Source organism: Sus scrofa, chromosome 1 (genome assembly GCF_000003025.6).
Source record: "Sus scrofa isolate TJ Tabasco breed Duroc chromosome 1, Sscrofa11.1, whole genome shotgun sequence".
In the NCBI taxonomy this organism is placed as follows: domain Eukaryota; kingdom Metazoa; phylum Chordata; class Mammalia; order Artiodactyla; family Suidae; genus Sus; species Sus scrofa.
The window spans coordinates 225223261-225239678 of NC_010443.5; the positions used below are offsets into that span (position 1 = coordinate 225223261).

The 16418-nt window shown below is 35.5% G+C and overlaps 1 protein-coding gene across 3 annotated transcripts in view; it reads left to right on the forward strand.

Annotated features, from left to right (window-relative positions):
- Positions 1-16418, forward strand: part of C1H9orf85 (chromosome 1 C9orf85 homolog) — a 65506-nt gene that overhangs the window by 29839 nt on the left and 19249 nt on the right. For 2 of the 3 annotated variants that reach the window (XM_021064833.1, XM_013993617.2), the window contains exons 2-3: positions 4395-4501; positions 9285-9332. In XM_021064833.1, the coding sequence (XP_020920492.1) occupies positions 4395-4501; positions 9285-9332 (155 nt within the window). The remainder of the gene's footprint in view (positions 1-4394; positions 4502-9284; positions 9333-16418) is intronic. The other variant, XM_013993618.2, reaches the window with a different exon arrangement.

Here is a 16418-nt window from a genome sequence, read left to right on the forward strand (position 1 = left end):
GGCTACTTTGTAATTTTCCCAACCAACTGTCATTTTTTTCCTCAATCTGATTCTCTCATATGTTTTTTTGGTTGTATTTATTTTGTAAGATACTTTATGCCTAACAATATTCTAGCCATATTAAGGATTTTAGATAAAATTTTGTATATTTTAGATACATAAATTTTTATAATTTGAAAGTCACAACCTAAAAGCCAGATTTTCACATTATTATTATTAGTCATATAAATTCTAGTTCCTAAATTCAGGGATGCTTTATCTTTTAACCAAATTTGAAATAAAGGAGTGTTACTAGAAAATGTAAAAATAGATACTTTTAAGTATAGTTAAGGAGTTCCAACTGTGGTGAAGAGGGGTAAGGATCCAGTGTTCCTGCAGCTGTGGCATAGGTCACAGTGGACCAGGAACTTCCGTAGGCCTTGGGTGCATGGGATCAAAAAAGAAAAATAAATAAATAAATCAGTACAGTTAGAGTATTGCTGTATATTACTACATTGTTGTAGCTATATTGGCAAAAAATATTTTGGTATAAGGCAGGGGAGAGAACAAAGCCATTCCATGGAAATGGAAATTTAGCAGCTGTTAGAATTAGTATTTTCCTAATAATTTAATTTTTTAATTCCTTGTTTTAAAATTAATGAAGGGGGAGTTCCCTTCATACCTCAGCGGTTAATGAACCTGATTGGAATCCATGAGGATGTGAGTTCGATCCCTGGCCTCTGGTCAGTGGGTTAAGGATATGGCGTTGCCCGAAGCTGTGGTGTAGGTCGCATACACGGCTCCAATCCCATCTTGCTGTGGCTCTGGTGTAGGCCAGCAGCTGTACCTCATATTCGACCCCTGTCCTGGGAACTTCCATATGCCACAATTGCAGCTCTAAAAAGCAAAAATAAATAAAAAATAAAAATAAATAAAATTAATGAAGGGGAGGTCCCATCATGGCAACTAGGAACCATGAGCTTGCGGGTTCAATCCCTGGCCTTGCTTAGTGGGTTAAGGATCCAACGTTTTGTGAGCTGTGGTGTAGGTTGCAGACGCGGCTCAGATCCCGCGTTGCTGTGGCTGTGGTGTAGGCCGGTGGCTACAGCTCCAATTAGACCCCTAACCCGGGAACCTCCATATGCCGTGGAAAGCGGCCCAAGAAAAGGCAAAAAGACCCCTAGCCTGGGAACCTCCATATGCCGTGGAAAGAGGCCCAAGAAAAGGCAAAAAGACCCCTAGCCTGGGAACCTCCATATGCCATGGGAAGTGGCCCAAGAAAAAGGCAAAAAGACAAAAAAAAAAAAAAAAAAAAAAAAAAAAATTAATGAAGGTGAGTAAAATATGTCATTGTTTCACCTTTAGCATTTCTGAAAGAATTGCGATGTACAAAAAGTCTGAATGAAAGATTATATTCATTGCTCTTGAATCTTCAGATTATTCCCCCTACAATAGTATCTTTCTTCTGTTAAAAGATACTTTATATTTTATGAAATATTTTTCAGCAGCAGCATATTGATACAGATGTTATATTTACAATTTGCTCTTGCTACCTTCTTAGGAGTTGAAGTACTCACCCAGTTTCTTTTGGAGAGTTGTTTTGTAGTACCAATGATGGATGTCAGAAAATAAAACGTTTAAAGCAAGGATAACAACACTTATAGTAAAATGTGTTGTATGAATTAATGATGTTTATAAATTAAGACTTTACATGTATATTAATAAGTATCTTTTGCTACCTCTAAAGTTTATTCTAACTTTAAAAAATGTTCGTTGATAAATAAGGTTTTCTTTTTTAGGTAAGATGCTTAATTTAAGTCCAGTGGAATCGTCCACTGATGATTTTTTTTTTCCTGTAAAGATCTAGAAAGGGGCTTATTTAACTAAATGATCTTTAAAGGCTTTTGTTTTCATGTAACTTGTTTTGATTTTGTATTTGAACACGTTTTTAAATCTTAATGGTAATAACCTATTATCTTCTACATGAGGGAGGTACATGCTAAAATTAGTTGCCAGTAAACAACGAGGTTAGTAGATGCAAGCTATTACATTTAGAATGGATAAGCAAGTTCCTACTGTATTGCACAGTTAAAACTATATCCAGTCTCTTGGGATGGACCATGATGAAAGATAAGAAAGGAAATGTGTGTATGTGTGTATATCTGAGTCACTTTCCTGTACAGCAGGAGTTGACAACATTGTAAATGAACTATACTTTAATAATAAAAAAAATTAACAAAATTAAAATTGACAAAACAGAGTTAGTTGTAAACATAGGTGTGAGTAGGGTAAGATTGCCATCTTCTTTGCCCCAGGCAGAGAGATTCCTAGCAACTACTACTTAGCTTTCATTACTCACATGTCTGTAATTCACTTTTTCTAGTTTGCCAAAATATGATAAAGCAAATTACACATTTTTCTTTCTACAGCTATTTTAAAAGGAAAGTTCTATTCATTCTCATGCTTATTCTCATTCATTTCTTGAGACATGAAAATCAAGTTTAATTTTGTAGAGTAGTGCCTGCTAGTCATGTGAATGCTGTACAACATCTCCATTTATACTGCTTCACACATCACTCACAGAACAAGTTCCCACAAAGACCTGTTTTGTTCTACTGTCGATCCACCCTAAAGAAACCAGTTTCCAAACTATGCACAGCTTTGCAAATCAAGATGAGCTGGTCAGAAATTGGATACAGAAACAAACAAGAAACCAAATAATGCTTCCTAGTTAACAAGCAGAGTGTATTATTTATAATAAAATTGCAGGTAATGAAATGTGCATTCTAAGAATATTCTAATTAGAAAGTTTATATCACATTCATATTATAATCATAGATCAAGTCATTAGTTTCTATTATTGCTATAGTTAGGAAATTATAAGCACTGCCTTTAGTACAATATTGTAGGCAAAGAGGGCAGAGAGGACAAAAGATGAAATGTGAACATTCGGTCTCAGTAATTCTTAGCAAGCCCTGTATCTGATAACTAAGTGCCAAGGTTGATAAGAAGAGTTTTGCATTAGGCACACATTTCCTTCTTTCTGGCAAAAGTCAGCAGACCACTGAAAGGAGGGAATATAGTGGCATGCAGAATTTATTTTCCCAGGGATTCTCCATCTAGGTCAGGAAGAAAAGAATTCCCATACACAATTCATAAGTAACAATGTTTTCACCATAGACTTAAATTCAAACATAATGTATTCACAGCTTAATTTATGGTTTTTGAAAATACCCTTGAAATATTTTCTCTTTGAATAAACATTTTCTCATTTTTCCTTCTTGTTTAGAACTTTAAAGAATATCAAGCACTGTTCAGAAGTTTTGTTTTCTGTTGGATAATCTCTAAACATTGCGCTTTTAAATCACTATCAAATAACTTTCCAAAGAACCTGAATCTTTTGGGATGCTTCTTTTTTCCTCTTGAGAAGTTAGAAAAGGAAACAAAAGAAGCAAAGAAAACTTAAAATGTCCTTTATTCATTATTCCAACAATAGGCAAAGACCAAGTTTCCCCAACCAAAGTAAGCAGGTTAGGGAATTCTCAGTGTACCCAGTGAAAATATGTAGTCTAGGTACTGAGTCACATGAATATGTTATAAAATATAAAGCTATTGTCCTAACATATGACACATTTAAAATTTCCCTTCCTCCTTATTTCCCAGTGCATTTTGAGAAGAAAATTCTAATAATATTTTGTTCCCTCATAAAGCCCATTTCCCAGTACAGTCACATGTGCACATTTATTTTCTATTTTGAAGAAACCAAGTTACTAGCAAGATAACTTTTCTAAAACATTTTTCTTTACATGAGAATAGAAAAGGGTTAAGTTGAATAATTAAATGTTCTCTTGCTTCCAGCTGCTTTTCCCTCGCTCTGCTTTCTCAAGTTTCTTAGTCTCTCCTCTTGCCTACAGACTGACAGTTCAGGATTATCTAATTTCTCAGTCTAATTTCTCATTTTTCAGTGTTAAGATGTGAATTGTCAAGATAGTAGTTTTAAATTTGAATTAGGTTTTCTTCTTTATTACTATGCTTTTATTGAGTTATAACTTACAAGTATAACTCAAACTGTATAGTTAAGTGTATATCTTAACTACATGTATAGCTAAGATATATATATATGTATATCATATATATATATATCTTAACCATACAGTTTGAGTTATACATATGCATCAGAATTTATGGGGAGGATTTTCTTAAGATACTCCTGCTAGGAAATTAAAACATTGAATCTTTGCCTTTATAAAGAACCAAATTGATAATGTATAGAAAAATACATAGCATATCATAAATGTTACATAGATTGTTGGGTTACTATTTTGAAAAAAATTAAATTTCTCATGTGCCTTTTGGGGTTTATTAAGCTGGCTCACAAGTGGAATTCTCAATTTGTTTTTCTGTTTGTTTTTAAGAAAATTAATGCAAAACTTCATGATGGTGTATGTCAACACTGTAAAGAAGTTCTTGAATGGCGTGTAAAATACAGCAAGTACAAACCATTATCAAAGCCGAAAAAATGGTAAGTTAAATTTCTTAATTACTTTACCAGTAATACCAGTATCATAGTTTATTACTTTACTCCCTGATTTCAGAATTATGTCCAGATAAATATTAAGGTGAATAGAGAAAAAAAATTTCCATTATCCTATGTAGAACAGAATTTCATCTTACATTCTGAATCTTGGCTTGTGAAGGCAAATAGATTGGAAAGGCGGATTCATCATTTCCTTCCCCATTCTTTCATAAATAAAGAATGTAGCATTTTTATTGCATCTTGTTCATAAAACAAGATTAGGGTTAAGGCAGAGAAGGGAAAGTTTGTTTTGCAAAGTTCTGTCTCTGACTGATGAGGTTACAATATTTACTATATATTATTTTTACCAAAAGGGTCTTAAAGAGGGTCTGACCTTTTACTTTGACCCATGAAGTTTACTGAAATGGCTTAGATTAGGTATCGTAAATAAATCACTAGATTGATAATGTATAACTTCATTCCTCTGAGGTTTTGAGTCTAGTGAAAAGATACTGGACTTTGTTTCTCATCTGTCCCTTACCATTCTATAATTTTGGGATTCTGTTTCATCAGCCTTATGTACCTCCTGGGACTGCTCCCTTACCTCCTTTGGCTTATCTCAGTAAGGATCATATCAGAGAGTAATTGACGCCTGAAAGAGAAAAGTGACTATTTTAAATATAAAAATTAGCATTAGTATGTGTGATATTGTTTTTACAATTATGAGTTTTAGTTTGGTAGTCTTTATAGTAGCTCTTTAGAATACATTTGTTCCTTATTGCATTATTTTCCTTTTAGCTATTACATAGTGGCATTTTCCATAAATATATTTCCTCTTCCTTTCTGAGAGGAAATTTTTATTTATTTATTTTTTGCTTTTTAGGGCCACACCTGCGGCATATGGAGCTTCCCAGGCCAGGGGTCAAATTGGAGCTATAGCTGCTGGCCTACACCACAGCAATGCCAGATCTGAGCCAAGTCTGTGACCTACACCACAGCTTATGGCAACACTGGATCCTTAACCCACTGAGTGAGGCCAGGGATTGAACCTGCATCCTCTTAGATGCTAGTCAGATTCGTTAACTGCTGAGTCATGATGTGAACTTCTATGGGAGGAAATTTTAATTAAAGTTTGGAAGGTCAGTCTAAATAATGAATGATATAACCCTTGCTGTTCATTTCTATTGAAAAATTATGTCAGCTCTGTTGTGCATTTTTAGCTCAAATTATGGGATTATTTGTTTACTTGAGAATATTTAACAGCTTTGAATATCTTAATTTGGGTGATTTATTCTGCTAGAGATGCTTCTGAAAGGTTAAAAACCTCAAGCAAAGATAGACTAATGTAAGTTTTTTATAATTTTTTTTCTGTGTTGCTCTTTCAGAGCAAATTGTTAATGTTTATTATAGATATATTTGACTCTCTTTTAAATAGCTATAAGTTTCTCTGTCCTATCTGGATCTTTTCTTCATATTTTATAACATTTCCTCCCCAAACAAGACACTTTTTTAAATTTTAATGATTTTTATTTTTTTCCATTATAGCTGGTTTACAGTGTTTTGTCAATTTTCCACTGTATAACAAGGTGACCCAGTCACACATACATATATACATGCTTTTTTCTCACAGTATCATGCTCCATCATCAGTGACTAGATAAAGTTCCCAGTTCTATACAGCAGGATCTCATTGCTTATCCATTCCAAAGGCAATAGTTTACATATGTTAACCCCAAATTCCCAGAAAACGCTCTTTTTTTTTTTTTCTTTTTTGTCTTTTTGCCTTTTCTAGGGCCGCTCCCGCAGCATACAGAGGTTCCCAGGCTAGGAGTTGAATGGGAACTGTAGCCGCTGGCCTACACCATAGCCACAGCAACTCACAATCCAAGCCTCATCTTCGACCTACACCACGGCTCAAGGCAACGCCGGATCCTTAACCTACTGAGCAAGACCAGGGATCGAACCTGCAACCTCATGGTTCTTAGATTCATTAACCACTGAGCCACGGGAACTCCCAAAGAAAACACTCTTAAACAAAATTTTGAAGTTATTCTCTCTGGCCTAAATTAACAATAGGAAAATCTGGCAACTGTTTGTACTACCCAATACTAGATTTCCAGGAATGAATTAATTGTGTTCTCTACCATAGGAATTAGGTGCTGGTTGTGCTATAAACCATGTAATTTTAGTTGATAGGCCTAGTACAAGATTTGTAGTTTTAAACAGGTCTTTCTTATTTTGAGATTTCATCACTAATCTATTTTTCTCTTGTTTTATTTCCTAAAAGAATTTGAAGTATAGATAATATTTACATGGCCATAGAGTTTTTATAGATTCATGTTAGAGGAAATCATTAAAAAAATTTATGCCTTATTCATTATCTGCTTTTAATCTCTTTAATATGTGCTGCATCCTGTATCTTTATCTTCATCGAATTTGCCCGTATACAAGAGATCACATCAATTATTCTAAATTTTCCAGAAGCTGTGATTTGCTATAGAATTTCTGAACTTGATCATTTTATTTTACTTTAGTTTTTTTTTTTGTCTTTTTGCCTTTTCTAGGACTGCTGCCGTGGCATATGGAGGTTCCCAGGCTAGGGGTCTAATCAGAGCTGTAGCCACCAGCCTATGCCACAGCCATAGCAACACAGGATCCGAGCCTCATCTGCAGCCTACACCACAGCTCACAGCAATGCTGGATCCTTAACCCACTGATCAAGGCCAGGGATCAAACCTGCAACCTCATGGTTCCTAGTCGGATTCGTTAACCACTGAGCCACACGGGAACTCCCATGAACTTGATCATTTTAGACAGCTCTTGGATTTTCATTCTTTTTGTGTATTGTTTACTGTCTTAATATTTTTACGAATCCAGAAGAATTTGCATATTGTTAATTCTAGGAGAACAGATGTTTTACTCAGCAAGAAATAGAAAGTAAAAGGACACAGTGTAAGTAGTAAATCTTGTTTAGTTCTAGAAAACTTAAAACACAACTACCTTTAAGAATTGTTGGATGTGAACACATGGACTCATAGGTCGGCAACTCCGTCCTGTTTGGAGTCATTGAGTCAGGGAAGCTCATGATGATGTTGCCAGTAGCCAGACCCAGTGGCCTTTGAGATGTGAGTCAGAGAGGACCTTGGGAGCTGCTGTTCCATATCACGCTGAGGCAAATGAGATTAACCATAGAATAGCTCCTAATGAATGCAAAATAAAAGGAATATAGTAGTGTACAAATACCAAAGTATAGGTAATTTGACAGTAAAGCCTGAAGGAAAATCTCTAGGAATTAAGAAGCCCAAGCTAATGCAAAACAAATGAGAGCTCATGAGAGACTTAGAAACTACTGTAACAAGCTCTGAACATGAATTTTAAATTACATTAGAATTTTAGGGAATTCCTGTCATGGCTCAGTGGTTAACAAATCCGACTAGGAACCATGAGGTTGCGGGTTCGATCCCTGGCCTTGCTCAGTGGGTTAAGGATCCGGCGTTTCCATGAGCTGTGGTGTAGGTTGCAGACACGGCTCGGATCCCACGTTGCTGTGGCTTTGGTGAAGGCCGGTGGCTACAGCTCCGATTAGATTCCTAGCCTGGGAACCTCCATATGCTGCGGGAGTGGCCCAAGAAATGGCAAAAAGACAAAAAAAAAAAAAAGAACTTTAGATGCATGTCACCTATTAGTTATGTGTGACTAGTGCAATACTGATATGATACTACCCTTTGATATGATAAGGCAATTTGAAATATCATGGAGTACATAAAGCTTCAGGTCTTCATAGAAATAAAGTGAAAGGCTCATAAAGATAATACTAAACTCTGTAATAGTGCTAAGATGATCTGCCCATTTTGTTTTAGTCAGCATATTCTTCACCAGGAGTCCCCATCCAAAATTTTGGCTCATATCTTTTTTTGTCTTTTTAGGGCCACACCTGTGGCATATGGAGATTCCCAGGCTAGGTGTCCAATCGGAGCTATTGCTGCCAGCCTACACCACAGCCACAGCAATGCCAGATCCGAGCCATGTCTGTGACCTACAGCACAGCTCACGGCAATGCTGGATCCTTAACCTGCTGAGCAAGGCCAGGGATCAAACCAGCAGCCTCAAGGTTCCTAGTTGGATTCCTTTCTGCTGCACCAAGACGGGGACTCTGAATTTTGGCTCATATCTTTTGATTTTAAGGCAAGAAATTGCTCCTCCCTGGTGGAGGGCTGTTGCGGTGCTACAACAGACATCTCCCTTGACACCTGAATGGTATAATCATTATTAAGATGAGTAATGAATGGATCGGTAAGAATTGTGATTCAGGACAAGTCAAAATCTTTTTGTAGAAAACCTTTTTCTTTTTATGTCTGCACCTGAGCTACATGGACATTCTCAGTCTAGTGGTCGAATCTGTAGCTGCTGGCCTATACCACAGCCACAGCAGCACGGGATCCTTAGCCCACTAAGCAAGGACAGGGATTGAAGCCGCATCCCATGGCTACTAGTTGGGTTTGTTACTACTGAGCAACAATGGGAACTCCCAAAGCTTATTTTTAAGTGTCTTATTTTTTGACTTGGGGGAAAAGAAAATCCTGAATGATAAATTAACATTATTTGTTAGCATTCCTGGTCAGTTCCAAGTCCTTCATGAACACTGTAAATAATTTTGGGTGCGGAGCTGAGAATTATTTAAAAAGCAAGAAATCTAAAAAATGTAAAGTAATTTGTATAACTCTTAGAGAAGAAAGTACTTGATATTTTTTACTTAATACTCATTTATAGACATTTATATCATTTTCCAGGTACTGGAAGTACAGCCAGTTAAAAGACTGTCCCCTTCCTCAAGCAATGTAAGACAAATGAAATGGCCTTTTCTTTCTTCTTTCTTTTTTTTTTTTATTCTGGGCTCTGAGGGATTAAATGTTTTGCCCAAGATAAGAATGTAAAGCAGTTGGAGTTAAGATTCAAATGCAAATTATCCTCTTCCAAAGACCTGATTTTCTACTCTCCCACAGTGATTTCTCAGTATTTTAATATTCATTCAAAAAGTCTTTTTTCCCTCCCTACGTGAGCCTAATTCTATATTAATTTTTACCCAAGTCACCTATCTTGTTTATGGAAGTTGTCTACTGCTGAATACCGCATACATAGCCCTATCTTTTTTTTTTTTAAATGCATGTATCTAGACAAATAGGTTTTACTTGCAGGTCCTTCCTGAAATGCCTAAGCTGTTACCTAGAAACTTCTTATGCCTGGTGTTTCAGGCAACCAAGCAACCTCTTTTCCTGTTAATTTAGAAATGTAGTAGGCAAATACCCACATTCGTGTTAGAATCTCTATCCTGTTTTTTTTTTTTCCTCTTCCTACCCATTAAAAAAAAAAAAAATCGCCAATAGTGTTAGCTCATGTTTAACATTACCATAGTATTAGAAGAGAAAGAAGAAGCTAGTACAAAAGGGCAACAGGCCGCAAATAGCTTGGGGTCTGGGAGGGGAGGCCTTTTCCTCCTAGGGGACATTTGGCAATGTCTGGAGACTGTTTTTTTTTTTTTTTTTTTTTTTTTTTTTTTGCCATGACTAGAAAATCTGGGAGGGATGCTACTAGCATGTAGTGGTAGAGGCCAGGAGTAGACTAAACATCCTTAGTGCACATATAGACCCACGCAAAGACATATTCAACCCAACATGTCAGTAGTGTCCTGGTTGAGAAACCCTACTGCTTACAAAATAGATGAACACTCACAGAGTCAAGCCACTGAAACTTCATATATATATATTAGTTCAATGGTTTTTAGACTTTTCAGCCTTAAAATTTTTGAATAAAAGCTTACCCAGGAATCCATTGAATACCACAGGCCAAAATGAAATTGCCTTAGATGGAGAAAAGGGAGACCAGTCCTTAAATGCCATAAGAAGAATGTTGATTGAAAGTAGATTTCTTCTTAAAAGTATTTCAAGTGAAGAGAGGAGGAGCTGGTATAACATGCCTTGAAACCACATTGTTCTAGGGATGTGTGGCCAAAGAGTTTCATGACAGGTGGGTGCTTTATGCCTAAAACACTGTTTACTTTTCATTAGACAGAGTCACTCCCCCTGGTCCTCACATCCAGGTATTGCACTTCTTAACTGATAATTTTAAAATCGATTGCCTCTTAATTTTTATCTCCTCTGCCCCAGTGCAGCCCTCATCTCTTCATACTTCATTGCATTAAATAAATAAATTCTCTCTATCTCACCTCTACTGACATACCTCCCTTGGCCAGATAAATAACATGGTGTTATTAAAAAGGTTTATTTCACATAACTGTTTCAAGGGCTCTTGTGGGGAAGAGTTGGGTCTCTAGCAGCAAAAAGCTCAGTGGACGCTAAGTGGGGCTTTGTCCCCTCAGAAGTTCTGCTTTTATATGTTTACTGTATAGTGTGTTAAGGAATAGAAGGGGGTGGTGCTCTAAACTGAGAGACCAAAAAGTAATACTAGTGGTGAGAAAATGAGGTGTTGCTAAACAGGTACCACCCTATAGCTTGCCTCTCTAATAGTATGCTTGCTCCATCTTTACTACAAAGCTTTTTTTCTGACCAAATTAACCAAACTGAAGCCTTCAAGATAATCTTTTATAAACCAAATGTATTCTTTTTTTTAAAGTTATCCATTATTTTTGTAGCTGTGGTGAAAAACACATAACATAGCATTTTCTGTCTCAACCATTTAAAAGTGTACAACAGTTCAGTAGTGCAATAGATCTGTAGAACTTAGTCATCTTTAAAGTTCGAAGCTTTATACCCATTAAACAACTTCCTTTTTCCCCTCCACTCAGTTCTTGGTAACCACCATTCTACTTTCTGTTGCTATGAATTTAAGTGCTTTAAATACCTCGTATAAATGGAATCATACAGTATTTGTATTTTGTGACTGGTTTACTTCACTTAGCATAAGATGTTCAAGGCTCATTGAACAGAATTACCTTCCATTTTTAGTCTAGGTAATATTCCATTGTGTGTGTGTGTGTGTGTGTGTGTGTGTGTGTGTGTGACATTTTGTTTATCCAACCATCCATTGATGGACATTTAGGTTATTTCCACCTCTTGGCAGTTGGGAATACTGCTGTGAACATGTTTGGGCAAATATCTCTTCAAGACTCTTTTTTCAGTTATTTTGTGTGTAAACCCAGAAGTGGGATTGGTGGATGATTTGGTGTTATATTTTCATGAGACTTCTCCATACTTTTTTCCGTAGTTATCACACTCTAATCCTACAACAGCACATAAGGGTTCAAAAATCTCCACATTCTTGAGCACATATGTTAACCCTTTTATTTTTAAAGGGAAGAAGTACTGTACTCTTAAAATTCTGCCTAATAAAATGAGTACCACTGCCCTTATTTTTCAAAGAAAGTAAATTAATGCACAGAAAGCACCAGGTATATCTATCCACCAGCTAACAGTAGCTTGCACTCATTCCGTGGTGCTGGATTGTTGTATTTGTCCATCAATTGGCATTCATTACTTGAGTTTTTTCATTGAGCAAACACCATAACATAAATCTTGATCCATTTATTATCACATTTTAGATAGACAGATTCCATTTGTAAGTATTCAGGCCGTATTTGCTTTCAGTGTTTAGGAACTGAGCTCACTATAAGGTAACTGAAGAATATGTTTGCAATATACAGTGAGTCCTTCCTTATCCCTTTATGTAACCTCAATTTATAGCATCTGAGTGAAGATCCATTGTTTAGGTGACTAATTTTATAATTCACATGTTCTAAACATTTTGATGCCTCCTTTTTGATGTATTGTAAAACTGAACACATTTATCAGCTCTTTGTATTCCTGAAGTACAGTTTCTTTTATTAAAATATACCTTTGAAAAGCCTTAGTCATCATTGGTATCAAGTTATATTGTATACATTGGAAAATTAAATAGATTTGAAATGAAAAGGAAAAATAAGTGGATTTATAAATGAATTACTAGATAAAAATTTTTTTCTTGATTTTTCTTTTTTAAATTTGAAGAGAATATTTATGTCAGGACACCTGAAAATTAAATGCTTTGTTATAGAATCTTCTAATAGAAAAATTGTCTCTGCTAGTAAACATTGGAGCTTGGGAAAATTAATTGGAATGGAAATGCTTTATATTTTATAATAGGATCATAGTTAGAGAAGGCTCTTGACTTGGTGATATTTTGTATGGGGACATGGCTACAGATGAATCAACAAAGTTGAATTCCTTAAAAATTGGATGTTCAATTTATGTTTATTGCCTGATGACTGGCCTCTCTCTCTCTCTTTCTTTCTTTCACTGGCACCATATATATATATATATATATATATATAAATATATATATAAATATATATATTTATATATCATATAAATATTGTGGAAAATGAAGTGTCTTTCTATACATTCTTTTATTTTTACTATTTAAAATGAACATTATTGCATTTATCTGGTTTATAGATTATTAGGCCCTTTCTGATCTTGCTGCACAAACCCCATCATTTTTATTATTTTTGGCCACACCCACTGCATGTGGAGTTCTGGGGCCAGGGATCCAACACAGTAGCAACCCAAGATGCTCTAGTGATAATGCCGGATCCTAACCTGCTGTGCCACAAGAGAACTCCCCCATCATTTTTATTATTAACTTAGGGTATTAGACTGGGTAGAAATAAAAGGTGAAGTACCAGTTGTGTCCATTACATTTTCCAAATTTTATTGGCTAAGTGAGAAGGATTGGAATTTTTAAGTGGTGAATTAACTTTTGCACAAAGTACAGGCAACATTCCAATAAATTTCATTGAAATAAATACATTATTATATATATTACTAGACCAGTGAAAAATGATTTCTAACTGCTGCAAAAAATGTAAAAAATTAGGAAGAAAAAATTATTCTAAAATGTAATAGGAGAAAGGGATATTTAATGATGAGACCCTCAGTGTCAGCCACTTCCTCTCTAGACATGTGTGTACCCATGTGTACTTTATTTGAAAATTCAAGTAAGGTTATGATGGCAGAGGTAATTGGGATGAAGATAGATGAACAGTGTATGCTATCTACCAGAATCCAAGCAGAATTAGAAGATAGTGAACACTCAGCTATAGTTTGACTCTTTCTTTTTCTTCCTCTTCCTGCCTGCAAGCCCCACAAGCCTGGGAAAAGTGTACTATAAATAGCCAAGGAAACCCCTTCAGTTGAGTGCCTTTTTCCTTTAATACAGCGTAACTTCCAAGAGTAGGGACTGGGAGTGGCATTGCAGAGCCTCTATCTTAGTTCAGTAAAGTTACTTTTAGTACTCTAGGATGTAGAAATAGCTTTGTTGTCATAGAACCTTCTCCTTTACTGATATTTTAGAAATCCAATTTTACTTTTACTGTCTAGTCTCTGAAATGGTGTATTCTTTCTGATTTGAATCTTAACTGTAAAAGTTCAAGCTAAGAAATCCCTTAAAAGTAGAAATTATATTCTTTTGGTGAGATTTGTGAGAATTATTGCTGGAATTATTCAGAGAATTTTTAGAAAGTTGGTAACATTTGAGAAATCATAGTAAAAGGAAAGGAAAAGATTTCAAATACTTAGAGCTGGGCTAACATCACGTAAAGATAAGATTTCATTTTAAACCTGGTACTATGAGTTTTACCTTCTTTTTTTTTTTTTGTCTTTTTAGGGCTGCACCTGAGGCATATGGGAGTTCCCAGGCTAGGGATTGAATTGGTCAAACCTGCATCCTCACGGACACTATCTTGAGTTTTTAACCCGCTAAACCACAACAGGCACTCCTGTATTTAGTTTTTAAAGGAACCTCCATACTGTTCTCCAAGTGGTTGTACCAATTTACATTCCCACCACCAGTGTAAGAGGGAATTTACATTCCCTTTTCTGTATACACCCTCTCCAGCATTTAGTGTTTGCATACTTTTTGATCAGGCCATTCTGATCAGTGTGAGGTGATTCCTCATGTAGTTTTGAACTTGCATTTATTTAATAATTAGTGATAATCTTTTCATGTGCTTTTTAGCCATCTGTATGTCTTCCTTGGAGAAATGTCTCTTTTGATCTGCCCATTTTTGATTGGGTTGTTTGTTTTTTGATATTAAGCTGCATGAGCTCTTTATATATTTTGGAGGTTAATCCTTGGTCAGTCACTTCATTTGCAATATTTTCTCCCATTCTGTGTGTTGTCTTTTTGTTTTGTTTATGCTTTCCTTTGCTGTGTAAAAGCTTTTAAGTTTAATTAGGTCCTGTTTATTTATTTATTTTTATTTTCATTACTCTAGGAAGTAGATCTGATAAGATATTGCTGCAATTTATGTCAAATAGTTTTCTGCCTGTGTTTTCCTCTAAGAGTTTTATTTGTCTTTGTTTATTTTTGGCTGCACCTGCAAAATACAAAAGTTCCTGGTCCAGAAAAACTAAGCACAAAAGTGACAGTGCAGAATCCTTAACTGGTGAGTCACCAGGGAACTCCCTCCTCTAAGAGTATCTAGTCTTAAGTTTATGTCTTTAATCCATTTGAGTTTATTTCTATGTATGGTGTAAGAGAATGTTCTAATCTCACTCTTACACATGTAGCTGTCCAGTTTTCCTGGCACCACTTACTGAAGAGATTGTCTTTTCTTATTCTTGCCTCTTTGTCATAGATTAATTGACAGTAGGTGTGTGGGTTTGTTTGTTTGTTTTTCTGGGCTTTCTGTCTTGTTCCACTGGCCTGTATTTCTTCTGTGTTGGTACCATACTGTTTGGATTGCTGTAGTTTTGTTGTAGAGTCTGAAGCCAGGGAACCTGGTTTCTCCAGCTTTGTTTTTCTTTCTCAGGAATGCTTTGGCTCTTCAGGGTCTTTTGTGTTTTCTTATAAATTTCAGAATTTTTTTGTTCTAGTTTTTTGAAAAATGCCATTGATACTCCCTTTTTTTCTTGATGATTCTGGCTAAAGTTTCATCAGTTTAGTTGATCTTTTCAAAGAACCAGCTTTTCATTTCATCAATCCTTTCTATGGTTTTCTTCATTTCTATTTCATTCATTTCTGCTCCGATCTTTATGATTTCTTTCCTTCTACTAACTTTGGGTTTTGTTTGTTCTTCTTCTAGTTGCTTTAGGTGTAAGGTCAGATTGTTTGCTATTTTTGTATCCTGAGTTAATATTGTATTGCTGTAAACTTCCCTCTTAGAACTACTTTTGCTGCATCCTATAGTTTTTGGATCATTGTGTTTTCATTTTCATTTGTCTCTAGGCATTTTTAAAATTTCCTCTTTGATTTCTTTTGTGATCCATGGCTTGTTTAGTAGTATATTGTTTAGTCTCCACATGTTTGTGTTTTTTGCAGTTTTTTTTTTTTTTTTTTTTTTTCTTGTCATTGATTTCTAGTCTTATGGCATTGTGGTCGATAAAGATGCTTGATATGATTTCAATTTTCTTAAATTTACCAGGGCTTGCATTGTGGCCCACCATGTGTTCTATCCTGGAGAATGTTTCATGTGCACTTGAAAAGAATGTGTATTCTTCTGGTTTCAGATGGAATGTTCTATAAATACTAATTAAGTCTATCTTGTCTAATATGTCACTTAAGGCCTGTATTTCCTCACTGATTTTCTGTCTGAATGATCTGTCTGTTGCTATAAGTGGAGCATTAAGGTCCCCCACTGTTAATGTGTTACTGTCACTTTTTTCTTTAATGGCTCTTAGCATTTGCCTTATATATTGAGGTGCTCCTGTGTTGGGTTTTTATATATTTATAATTTTTTAATATCTTCTTTAGAGTTTATTTTGTCTGATAAGAGTATTGCTACTCCAACTTTCTTTTGATATCCATTTTCATGAAATAACTTTCCATCCACTCCCTTTCAGTCTCTGTGTTCCCTAGATCTGAAGTGGGTCTCTTGTAGACAAAATTTATTTGATCTTATTTTTTGTATCCATTCAGCCAGCCCCTGGCTT